Here is a 13,760-nt window from a genome sequence, read left to right as displayed (position 1 = left end):
TTAATTAACAAAACGAATGAGAAGTAGAAGTGCAAGAAGAACGAAGATTTGGAAATACTTGGATGATTATGTTTCTTCGCTTTAGCGAATCGATAGTGATGGATGGGGACATTTCTAGAGATGAAATTGTTCTCCCAAAGTAGTTTTTGCATGATCGTGTAAGTGACGACGGGGAGAGCAAATGAACAAGGAGGGTTAAGGTTATATTTCCTAAATCCCTTTTATTAAAAAATATTATTAACTTTATCTATTTTATTAAAAATTAATATTAATTAAATATCATATAATACTTTATATAAATATTAATATAAAACATATTGTAATAAAAATCTTATTGTATTATAAAAATAAAAATTATTATAAAACTTATTAAACAAGATAAGTCAAATAAATATGTATTTTATTTTAATAGTTTTGACTTCGAAAAGGAGAGAAAGCTCTCCATTTGTTTTGAATTCACAATCTGGATAAGACCTGTTATTTTATTTTTTTTAAGAAAACGACATCATTCTACTAAATAAACTTAAAAGGGAAATATGGAGTTTTGAAATGAAATGGACACACAACCGCGTAAGGAAAGAAAAATAATAAACTCAACGAAATATTCAATGAAAATAAGTCCACGAATCAACGTGGCATGACACGTGGGTAGGAGAGAGAGAAAATTTTCAAATGTCCCAAAACGGTAATTTCGGATCCCGAAACGGTAATTTCAAGTTTTGAAACGGCCATTTCGGAAGAAAAAAAATTCTTCCCGAAATTAGTAATTTCGGGACCCGAAATGAGTGGTTTCGAGACCCAAAACGGCCATTTTTGAAAAAAAAATTCTTCCTGAAATGAGTGGTTTCGGGACCCGAAACGGCCATTTCGAAAAAATTTGTTTTTTTTCTTCTTCCCGAAATGAGTGGTTTTGGGACCCGAAATGAGCGCTTTTGGGACATGGAGACACCTGGCAGGCCACGTCGGATTTGTGGACCTGCTTTCGTTGAATCTTTCGTTCAGTTTATTAATCCTCTAAGGAAAAAAACAAAATTGAAATCAAACGGATATCAAACAAACGAAAAAAAAGTTTATCGCGCCTTGAACGATGAGACCAATTCTTTACCGTGCCGCGTCCGTTCAACCAGCGTTCCAATTGACCTTGACCAAAGCCTAAGCCACTTTGACTTCAGCTCAAACCACGCCTAAAGACGACCCAACTCACGCACAAACCACGCCAAGAACAGGTGGTCTACCTCGCGTACGGTTAAACTCGTTCCTGGAGTCTTATTTTTTTAATTTCAAACATTTTTGATATTTAAAAGTTTTAAATTATTTTTTAAAAATTCGAAAAATAAAAAACTAATTTAAATTATTTATAGAATAATATCATAAAAAAATATTTTATTAAAGACTAGTTTAAATTTATTTTTAAATATAACTTCTTTAAACTAATATTTTCAAGTACTTTTCAATAAATCTTGACACCAATTACATGTATTGAAATTTAATTTAAAAAATAATCGGACAAATAAAACCTACAATCCAACTTCTTAAAGCCAAAATTTCTTGAAATAGACCTTATTCTTTAACGAGCGTTGTTAATTTATTGCGAAAACTCTTTACTTAAGTGTAACCAAATAGCGAATTCAAAAGAATTATCTAACTTACGTTTGTATACGTAAATATTTTATTGATATTCTTAAAAATCAAATATAAATTCTTTCAAATTAAGTTGCTAGCGGTTTGATATGACAAATTGTAAAAAAAAAATACTCATAGCCGAGATTCTAAAAAAAAAAGTTAATTTAAAAATAATTTCTCCTAAAAGATATTTCTAAAAGGATTTTTTTAAAACTTAATTGAGCTATCCCATTTTGATAAAAACAAATTCTCACGGACCCAAACCCGAGGCATAAAATGCATCGAGAGAGCACTTCTCCTTGGCGACTCTACTGGGGTTTATCCTGTTTAACTCGAAAAACAAAATTTTGACTATAAAAATTTATGTTTTTACTGTTTTAAACTCTTGATAATAGACATATTAGGAAGGTATGCCACACAAATGTTGTCTAGAGCTTTATCCTAATAATTACTAGACATGTTTAAATAAAAAAGGTACATAATCCTCTTATGAAGAAGTATCACGAGATGGTGTATGTACTTCTATAATTAATTGCAAGGACTGTCAATGTCAATGATGAATGAAAATATGTTACAAACCAAGGATCGATGTTGCAAGATATTTGAACTAGAATGCAAAGGATTGATCTTCTTTCCTATGATGAGATATCCTCTGGACATGCATTGTGGAGATGGAAAAGTTCTCAATTGAGTTTATGCTTCTCGATTTATGATAGTGTTACCCTTCCATTATTGGTGAGCAAATACTCTTTTATGATAGTGTTACCCCCTCCATTATGGAAAAGTTCTCAATTGTTTGGTGTGTATTATGACTATTTGATCATGTTATTAACTCTTGTTTTCTAAAACTATTAATGATTTTTATTTATAGTGAGATAATCCGCGGGTTGACTTGCCTAACATGCAATCCACCTTGGGTTGGGTTGGGGATTTTCAACCCGTCGGGATGGAGGTCGACTTGCCATTGATCCGTCAAACAATGTGTTTTGGTGGGTAGGCCTGCCCTGCCGTGGGTTGGCCCGTCTGACCGCTCTAGTTGTGAATGAGTTTATATAAGAAATCTATAAGTCTCAGATTTCCAAAAGTCCTAATTATATATATATTTATCATAATCCTATCCAATATAGAATTAGGTCAGCCCATTAACGATGCCCAAATATTTAAGTCTACTCAATCGAAATACCGTCGTTATTGATGAATATATTGTGGCTATTGATCTTAGCCGCATTTAATATACCCAGTTAGTTAACTGTTGCTAGCTACATGATTAAGTAGCGTTGCTAAAAAATGACTATAGTAATAAATAACCGTCGTTATAAATATAACTACAGGAATAATTTACTGTCGTCGTCGTCGCTAATGATGTGTTATGGGAAATTAAAACTCACCCAATGTTTTTATAATTATTTATACTAAATAAGCAATTTTTTAAATTATAAAAATTAAAAAATTAAGAAACTAGAACATTCATTAGCAAAAACAAAGAAACATATTAATATTTCTATTAAATATAATTATTGTTTTTCAATGATATAAAGTGAATATAAAATACATCAATTATAAAATTAAAGATATAAATTTGAATCCTCACATCACATCAGAAAACTCTTTTTTATTATTATTACATAGTCTTCAATATCTGTCCATGATAAAAACAATGAATGAGATGATAATTCTACAAATAAAATTTATAATTGATTAAGAGGGAGTAATATTAATATCTGTAGTTAAACCGATCTTCATCCTAGATAAAATAAAATTTGAAAAGAAATTTTGCATGTTAGTTATGTAATATGTCAAAACCATAATATAAAAAGAAATTTTAAAGGTACTATTTAGTCAATTACCATGTTAATTATATGACAACATAAATCATAGATTTAAATGAATTGAGTTATTATCAGATAAAAAAAAATCAAAGTATAATTAATTTATCCAGGATTTTAAAGGTACTATTCATTTATCCAGGTGGAATATTGGGAAATATAATAGAGAATTCATCAGATCTAAGACAACATTAATAATGTCTAAAGCAAATAATCTGGAAATATATTATCTGAATTCCAAATATCAACCTTTCCTCTTCTTATGTTTTGATTGATTCCCTACAAACAAAACCATAAATTTTAATAAATAAACTAGATTTTTAACAAAGATTAACCTACATTATCTTTTCTGTTAAAATTTTGATCAAAGGCCTTGAGTCTATCAGACTATCAACATTAAATTGCCCCAAAATCTACAAAAGTTTGTTTATCCAAATACATTTCATACATAATATATTTTTGACAGATTGACTACCATCAAATGCTTCTTGCCAATTCCTTTCTTGTGCAGAACTCTCAAGAGCTTTTGACTTGTCCAATCTTTAAATTATAAAGAGTATGTAAATGATGCCTAAATGTTCATCATGGTTAATACGATATTAAATAAATTGTAAATTAATAAAAAAATAATTTTATCCTTAAAAAAAGACATTATCACAAAGTAAATTTTTTTACTTATATTGACATCAGCTTGAGTTCGTAGTCTTCTTAATCCCTTAGAAAAACATGATTAATGTCAGCATCGGCAATATCGCAATCCGACGTAATGACAATAATTTTCTTTAGAATTTAGATTGCAGCTTGAAGATAATTAATATATTTGAGAATTTAATCAAATGAAAATGATTATCATTCTTCTTCTTCACATTCACGTTTTTGTCAAGTCAAATTAGACATTTTATAAATATGACTAAAGTTGTAAAGCCATACTTATAAAGATCATTTTTCTTTGCTCCAAGTAATTTCACTAACTTGATTTCAACATATTTCACGCTCAATCTTATATTCTAAAACAAAAATAAGATAATAGTAAAAATTCAACTCATGACCTCTAAGTATTATTGCCACAAACAAGGAATAACTTAAGTAAGTTACAATGATATTGTTATGTCTTAATCATCAAATTCAACTAGTTTGCAGGTTTATTTAGATTAATAAAAAAAATTATCAATATTGTTTCACTTAATACTCAAAACAACATGTTAGTTTCTCATACTCATAACTAACGTAAAGATATTTTGGACAAACAATTATTTGTATGAAAGAAAATAAACACATATATTTCACAATCTCAAAATATAGTAATTTCATCAAAGATGAATCTTGATCATTGAAAGTCAAATGCTACCTGCTACCTCGAGTATACTCAAAAATATTCTAATTAGCAAGGATATCTATACAATATGTTACTCCTGGTTCAGGGCTAAGGCATTGTTTTTAGTTTTATTTTGGGAAATTTAATTATCTAAGTCATTTTTAATCTAGGAAGGTTTTAAACATTTTTTAAAATTTTAAAAAATAGAAAATTACTTAGAATTTTTTTTTTTACATTTCTGACCCTAATCGTTTATCAATTTTCGGTCCAAATTTACCATTTACACCGCAGGTAATTCGGTTAAACTTAGATGAAATTTTCTGTACTGAAATGTCTTAATATAGATAAAATTTAGGTGAAAATAGTATCTCTTTTATATCTAGAACTAGGGCATAATTAAAATCTTTTAAAGAGAAACGAGATTAAGTTCAGGATTTAAATTTTATAAATAATTGTGTAACATGTAATGTCATGATAAAATAAAATAAAATCAAATTTGTTTCGGAATAGTGATTGTTCATTTTGATGGACGTGTGTGACACAACAACGAGGCCATTTCCCATATATAACTAAGCGCTGAGCCAAAAAAAAATTCTAAAAAAATTCATTCTTAATTTCTCGATAAGTAACTAGGTGATGACTCTTAAAAAGCACAAAAGTATGTCTAACTATTGTTAAGTAATATTGCAGTTCCTCATCACAATTTAAGATGAGACGACTCTTGATAGAGTCATTTTCCCGTTTTGTTTTACGAGATTCAAGAGGAAAATAAACCACAGGACTTAAGAAAATAATTGACTAAATCATTTTTCTAAAAACACTCGGGTCGAGCCTACATTTAAAATTCCTCGTTTCTTACAGCGGGTGCAGTCAAGTAGAAAATAAGGCATGAGACTCAACCAATTGCGAGCTATGAATTATCTTAAAACGTGTTTAAAATATTTTAAAGATCGAAAAATGAGTCATAGAAAAAAAATAAAACATACAAGACTCAATATAAATGTTGTAAATGGAAACAAATTTGATTCAAATATTCTTATGAACATAAATAATTTAACAAATATGTGTCAATTATTTTTATTATTAATATTATGCTGTATCGACAAATCCAACTTTCAATCCGCCATAGTCAAATACTGTGGAGGTAACGACCCATGAATATGTCCCCCAAAACCCTTCATAGATAAAACAAAGATAATCATGATTAGTGAATTAATACACAATTGTCTTATGGTGTGTTTGACGAGGTGGAATTGAAATTGAAATTCTAATTTCATGAGAATTGGCATTGAATTACAATTCAATTCATATGCTTGAAAAAATTATAGAATTGTAATTCAATTCCAATTCCTATGTTTGGAAAAATGATAGAATTGTAATTTAATTCTAATTCTTATGTTTGTAAAATAAAATATCGGTTCAAAATATTAATTTTTTAAATATGTTTTCACGTTTTTGGCACGTTTAATACGTTTTTGACATGTTTAACACATTTTTGACATGTTTAACACATTTTCACACGTTTAACATGTTTTTCACGTTTTTGATATGCTTAACACGTTTTTGACATTTTTAATACGTTTAACATGTTTTTCACACTTTTTAACAAGTTTAACACGTTTTTTCACGTATTTGAACTTTTTTAACATGTTTAATACGTTTTTCACACGTTTAACATGTTTTCACATTTTTACACGTTTTACACATTTTTGACACGTTTAACACGTTTTTTTATGTTTTGACACATTTAACACATTTTTCACACGTTTAACACATTTAACACATTTTCACACGTTTTTCACATTTAACACGTTTTTCACATGTTTAACATGTTTTTCACGTTTTTGGCACGTTAAATATATTTTTGGCATGTCTAACACGTTTTACATATTTTGACACGTTTAACATGTTTTTCATACTTTGACAAGTTTAACACGTTTTTAACACGTTTTTCACACGTTTTAACACGCTTTCACGTTTCTCACACGTTTTAACACGTTTTCACATTTTTTACACTTAATCCCGTTTTTAACACGTTTCCACGTTTTCGGCACATTTAACACGTTTTTGACAATTTTAATACGTTTAACATGTTTTTCACACATTTTAATAGGTTTAAAACGTGTTAAATATGTCAAAAACGTAGTGTCGTGTTAAACGTATCAAAAATGTGTTAAACGTGCCAAATAAGTGAAAAACTTGTTAAACGTGCCAAAACGTGAAAAAGTGTTAAATGTGTTAAAAACGTGTTAAATGTATTAAAAATGTGTCAAACGTTTCATAAACGTAAAAAACATGTGAAACGTGTCAACAACATGTTAAACGTGTTTAATGTGTTAAAAACATTTTAAATGTGTTAAAAACATTTTAAACGTGTTAAAAACATGAAAACGTGTCAAAAATGTGTTAAACGTTCCAAACATTTAAAAAACTTGTTAAACGTGCCAAAACGTGAAAAACATGTTAAACGTGTCAAAAATGAGATAAATGTGTTAAATGTGTCAAAAACGTGAAAACGTGATAAATGTGTCAAAAACGTAAAAAAAAACGTGTTAAATAGTCCAAAGCGTGAAAACATGTTAAACGTGTCAAAATGAGGTAAATGTGTCAAAATTGTAAAGAAATGTGTTAAATCTGTCAAAACGTAAAAAAAACGTGTTAAATGTGTCAAAATTGTGTAAACGTGTCAAAAACGTGTAAAAAATGTGAAAAACTTGTTAAACGTGCCAAAATGTGTCGAGATATAAAAAACGTGTTAAACGTGTCAAAAACATATTAAACGTGTTAAAAACGTGAAAATCATGTTAAACGTGTCAAAAACGCGTTGAACGTGTCAAGGACATGTTAAACGTGTCAATGACGTGAAAATGTGTTAAATGTGTCAAAACGTGTTAAACATGCCAAAAACGTGTTAAACGTGTCAAAAATGTGTTAAAAACGTGAAAATCATGTTAAACGTGTCAAAAATGTGTTAAACATGTCAAGGACGTGTTAAACGTGTCAAGAACGTGAAAAATGTGTTAAATGTGTCAAAAACGAGTCAAGGACGTAAAAAACGTTTTAATGTGTCAAAATGTGTTAAATGTGTCATAAACGTGTTAAAGGTGCTAAAAATGTGTTCAACGTGTCAAAACGTGTTAAAAACGTGAAAACATGTTAAACATGTCTAAAACGTGTTAAGGACGTGTTAAACGTGTCAAGGACGTGTTAAACGTGTCAAGGACGTGAAAAACGTGTTAAATGTGTCAAAAATGTGTTAGACGTGTCAAGGACGTGAAAAACGTGTTAAATGTGTCAAAACGTGTTAAAAATGTCAAAAACGTGTTAAACGTGTTAAAAATGTGAAAATCATGTTAAACGTGTTAAACGTGTCAAGGACGTGTTAAACATGTCAAGGACGTGAAAAACGTGTTAAACGTGTTAAACGTGCCAAGGAAGTGAAAAACGTGTTAAATGTGTCAAAATGTGTTAAACGTGTTAAACGTGCCAAAAACGTGTCAAAATGTGTTAAACGTGTTTAAAATGTGAAAATCATGTTAAACGTGTCAAAAACGTGTTAAACGTGTCAAGGACGTGTTAAACATGTCAATGACGTGAAAAACGTGTTTAATGTGTCAAAAACGTATTAAACGTGTCAAGGACGTGAAAAACGTGTTAAATGTGTCAAAACGTGATAAATGTATCAAAACGTGTTAAACGTGCCAAAAACATGTTAAACGTGTCAAGGACGTGAAAAACGTGTTAAATGTGTCAAAAACGTGTTAAACGTGTCAAGGATGTGAAAAACGTGTTAAATGTGTCAAAACGTGTTAAACGTGTCAAAATTGTGTTAAACGTGTCAAAAACGTGTTAAACGTGTTAAAAACGTAAAAATCATGTTAAACGTGTCAAAAACGTGTTAAACGTGTCAATGACGTAAAAAACGTGTTAAATGTGTCAAAAATGTGTTAAATGTGTCAAAAACGTGTTAAACGTGTGAAAAACGTGTTAAACGTGTTAAAAATATGTTAAACGTGTTTAATGTGTGAAAAACGTGTTAAACATATCAAAAAATGAAAAACGTGTTAATTTGGAATTACAATTCCGACCTAAAAAGATTGAAATTGAGAACTATCAAATTACACTATATTGAATTCCATTGGAATTCTATTTCCAATTCTTAGTATTAAAGTGTCTAACGAACATAAGAATTGGAATTGGACCCTCCAATTTCAATGCCAATTCCAGGGTTATCAAACACACCCTCAACCTCTTTGACATATTATGAAAAAAATTATGATGTATATTTTCTAGATTTTAAAAAAAATTATCATTTAGTTAATAAATCAATATCTCAAATTCAACTTTTTAACTTATAAAAATAAGAATTAATCTTAACTCACTAATATAATTCAAATAAAAAGAATATTTGAATAAGAGATTAAAGATCTCATGATTAAGAATTCTTTAAATTGAGGATAGCCACACTTTGAGACACCTTCTTAAACTCATCAATAAAATTTTCAAATTGTTTTCATTATTGCAAGTATTTAGAAAGAAATAGATTATGTCAAACCAGATATGTCCGCGAGTAGAAAGATCTCTAGAAATAAAGCCACTTGTGCAATTAGTCTTATCTCCTTCTCCGGTCTTCATTATATACTAATTCAAGACAAATTAAATATTTTATATCAGTTCAATTAAAATACAAAATATGTAACTATTAAAGTAAAATAAGATAGACAATTATTTACCTCCTTAGGTGAGAGGGTAAAATTTCTAGAACCAATTAAAAACGAAACTATAGCCATTGAAAAAATTAGCGAACAATCCACATCTGATTGCATATTTGGTATTGACAACTAATCACATAGCTGATGTAAACATTAGTTTTTTTTTTTTATCATTTATTTGATTCAACTGTTAATATTAATTATTTTCAACTGTTAATATTAATTATTTTAAATGAGAATAATAAATATTTACCTTGTTAGCATAGTTTTAAATAACAGTTTTACTTTGATTCCTCTTATGCTTACTCTCCATCCACACAACATTTCACAAGTATTGCACTTAACGATAGAGAAAATATCTAATGTTCTATTATTACTTCCATAAACTGGGCATAATCCAATTATGGAACAAATTTTCTGATATGGTGACGCATATTAAAAGTTAAGACAGCATTATAATTTGTGTATTTGAAGGAAAATCATATTTCAACAAAAATAACAAACCTTTACTAAGAGAATTTTCAGAATGGTTTGTCCATACACTTCAACAATTGACTTTCATTCATGGTTAACTACTTTGGTGACCCCAATTTCATGATTTATCATGATAATCACAGCCTACACTTATGAAAATCATTTAATATTTATTGGCCATTGTATGAATGACAAAAAATAAAACCCCTTTTCATTTTCACATAACGTTGGATCTGACAATAAAGAAGTTCCAGAATCCACCATTGCAGAACAACGAAAAATACCTGAAAATGTACTCTATAATCAATAAATGACATTTTTTTCTCTTTTTCTCTTATTCATTTCACCAACATGACCTCCCCATTAAACAATATCTCTTAGTTTAAGAAATGACCTCTTCTTTTATGAATGACCGATGAAAAAACTTACCCATTGGTTGACCCTTGACGAACCCATATCAAACTACAAGAGCAAGCACAATATATGATTATAAAAGAAATAAACATAAAAATTAAAAATATGTATATAAATTTCCCAACTTGCCAATAACTCTTGTGGGTAAGAGGTACATAAGTATGGTTCCCTTGATAATGCCTTGAATCAATCCTACCAAACACAAGTTCACCTCCTTTCTCATCTTTTGTATTTCTATTAAGCCAAAATGAGAACACTTGATTTTGAATCAGACCCTGGTTCATCATGTTGTACCTGCAAATATGAGCGGATACTCCTTATCTTAAAGAGGAATATCACAAAAAATTCTAATTTGACATAAGATAGTACTTACCATACTGGAGCAACACCTCCATGTGAGATCTCCTGAAATCCAAGGCCAAGAACGCCATCAAACTTGGTAAACTGAAACACAAAACCGGACAGTGTTGTTGCTTCAATGAAGTCCTGTAGTTGTAGTAAACTTAAGTAGTATTAGTATTAATGAAATGAAAGGATATAATCTGATTCTTAATTGTTAAACCACCAACTAAAACATTGTCTTTGCTAAACTTGCCAGATATTGAATTTGAACCATAGTGTATCTTAGCAGATGTTCCTATGCAAAACCACATAATTATGTGTTTCAAGTCAATATCACCTTCCTGCTTAGTTGCTTACATGAAGTTATTTTTTTAAAAGTTGCAACAGACACCAACCGTTCTTTTTATAAGTTCTTGAACGACGGGCATAGTATTTGGAATGATAATAACACGCACACTGCAGCAGAAATAGAGGCAAATTCAACATAATTTTCTCCCCTCATAGTATAATCTTGTGTATAAATATGATCAAACTTACTGAGAAATAGCTCTTTGAGGAAGGTAGCCACATATTAGAGCTTCCTGTATCAAAAAGCACAGTGAATTTCTGTGGTGGTGTACCGATTGAAATCTCACCGTAGTACTGCACGTTAATGAAATTCTTTAACTTTACAATGCCGCCAGCATTTTGAGAATCCAGTAGTTGCGGGTTAAGTCGAGCAGGGATCATGTTGTTTTTATCTAATTTAAACTTTTTCAGTCCAATTCTAACGAATCCATTGTTGGATTCAGAAAACACCAGCTGAAGAAGGATGGATGAAAGAAATAGATTTTGCTGATGAAAAGGTGGCGTTAAATGCATGATCGTGTTCATGACGACGGAAAAGAATGTTTAGGGTCATATTCCCTGAATCTCCATCAATTTATTATTGAAATGTTCAAATTACCATCTTTTTCATCAAATTATTATCTTTTTTATATCTAAATAATTAAAATAAAGATTAATTTAAATAATATATATGAAAATAAAATATATAATATACAAGACATTCAAATAAAATTATATTATAGGAAAAAAGTTCACTTAGAGTATATACTTGTAAAACTAAATAAAAGGTCATTTAAACATATGTACTATCAAAAATTAGCTCATTTAGCCTATTTTCATAACCATGATTAATTTTTATTTTTAAATTTATATATTTATTAATTAAATATTAATATATTTTCTCTCTCCTTCTTTTTCATTAATTAAATTAGGTAATTTATTTTATTCTTAAATTTTTTATTATTTTAATATTAATTTTTCTTTTATATTTCATCTTCTTTTTTTATTAGTTTTTATTTCTCATATTTCTTACATTGTCATTTTTTTTTTAAAATTAACAATTTATTTATGAATTTTATGTTTTACTGTAATATTTTTTTGAAGGATTTTTTCTTATTTAATTTAATATAATAAAAATGAAAAAGGTTTTTTTTTCTTATTTAGTTTAATATAAATAAAAATAAAAATAATAATTTTTTATTTAATTTTTATTCACGACTTATATTAGTAGTAAATGAATTGTTTTGTCTAATATTTGATTATTACTCTTTTAGTGTTTGATGAATGAGTTTTTATTATTATTCAATTCTTAATTAATTTATTTTTGTGTTGAAGGATTTTTATTTTTGAAAGAATTTTCATTGTCATATTCAATTATTGAGATCAAATAATTTTAAAATAATTAATAATTAATGTGAATATAAAAAAAATATATAAAAAAAGAAATATAGAGTTAAAATAATTAATGATGAATGTGTGTATATATATATATATATATATATTAAAATTAAAATAATCAACTATAAATACTCATATAAATAATAAAAAATTATAAATAGAGAGAGAAAATAGAGGGTTCATTTATTAGTAATAAATGAAATAAAAATTAAAAAGAAAGAGAGAGAGAAAATATATTAATATTTAATTAATAAATATATAAATTTAAAAATAAAAGTTAATCATAGTTACTAAAGAGGCTAAATGAGCCAATTTTTGATAGTACGTTTAAATGATATTTTATTAGTACATACGTTTAAGTGAGCTAGTTCTACAAATACATGTCTAAGTGAACTTTTTTCCTATATTATAATATAAGTCAATATATACCCATAATCGAAATATTTTATTTTTAGTCCCCAATCGAACTATTATGCATCACAGTCAATTCATTATATTATAGCGAGATTCAAATCTTTATTATGAATTATGAACACGTAACCATTATATCATTTAATTGTTAATTTATTTTATAATTTTATACATTAATATAAATACATATATATAATTATATAACTAACAATTAAAAATAAATCATTCAATTTATATTAAAATAAAATAAAATTATTCTCAATACTCAATCTTCCTCACTATCACTATTTATTGTTTGAATACAAAAGAGAAACAAATTAATACATTTTTATACAAATATATTATGAATTAATTTTTAAATAAATTGTTATATATAAAAATATTTAATATATAATTATATAGATATAAAATGAATTATTTTTTAAATAAAATTTTGTATATATATATTTAATATATAATTATATAGATATAAAATAATTAATAAAAATAATATTATTTATCTATATATAAAATTATTTATTTTAAAAATATAAAGTAAAATTAAAAAGATAATACTTTTGACATTCTTAATTAATACACATTCATTCTTTTTTTAAATATATATATATATATATATATATATATATATATATATATATTTTATTAGAATAAAGAAAATAATTTAAAAATAAAATTTTACCATTAAGAATTAATATATATATATATATATATATATATATATATAACTCAATATAGTCTAATCGTAAAAGTCGGCTTAAGTGACCAAATTATCACGGATTCGATTACATTGGTAAACGTTTTAATCAAGGAAACTCTCCTTGATTAAAAAATATATTAAATAATTTATAGAAATTTATAATTATATATGAGAAGTGATAGACGAAAGGAAATTGATAAAGGTGATGAGAGAAGGAATGC

General features: G+C 27.4%; 1 protein-coding gene across 1 annotated transcript; it reads right to left on the bottom strand.

The window, feature by feature from the left end:
* Window positions 1–5,879: 5,879 nt before the first annotated feature.
* Window positions 5,880–11,567, bottom strand: LOC124933826 (aspartic proteinase A1-like). Its single transcript, XM_047474266.1, has 7 exons — window positions 11,244–11,567; window positions 11,102–11,162; window positions 10,904–11,001; window positions 10,738–10,847; window positions 10,490–10,658; window positions 10,380–10,412; window positions 5,880–5,939 (listed from the first exon to the last, which is right to left on the bottom strand). Exons 1-7 carry the CDS (start codon window positions 11,565–11,567, stop codon window positions 5,880–5,882), a joined length of 855 nt encoding a protein of 284 aa, XP_047330222.1.
* Window positions 11,568–13,760: the final 2,193 nt, after the last annotated feature.

The sequence above is a fragment of the Impatiens glandulifera genome, chromosome 4, assembly GCF_907164915.1.
Source record: "Impatiens glandulifera chromosome 4, dImpGla2.1, whole genome shotgun sequence".
Taxonomy (NCBI): domain Eukaryota; kingdom Viridiplantae; phylum Streptophyta; class Magnoliopsida; order Ericales; family Balsaminaceae; genus Impatiens; species Impatiens glandulifera.
Note: the sequence above shows the minus strand (reverse complement) of the source record. Positions and strands in the feature narration are given on the sequence as shown.

Excerpts from the sequence above, each read along its gene's own strand:
- LOC124933826 (XM_047474266.1), bottom strand. The coding sequence starts at position 11,567 with ATGCATTTAACGCCACCTTTTCATCAGCAAAATCTATTTCTTTCATCC. Across the intron at positions 10,848-10,903 it reads TAACAATTAAGAATCAGATT|TTCATTGAAGCAACAACACT; the intron begins ATATCCTTTCAT and ends CAACTACAGGAC. Across the intron at positions 5,940-10,379 it reads CGTCAAGGGTCAACCAATGG|GGTTTTGGGGGACATATTCA; the intron begins GTAAGTTTTTTC and ends TTATCTATGAAG.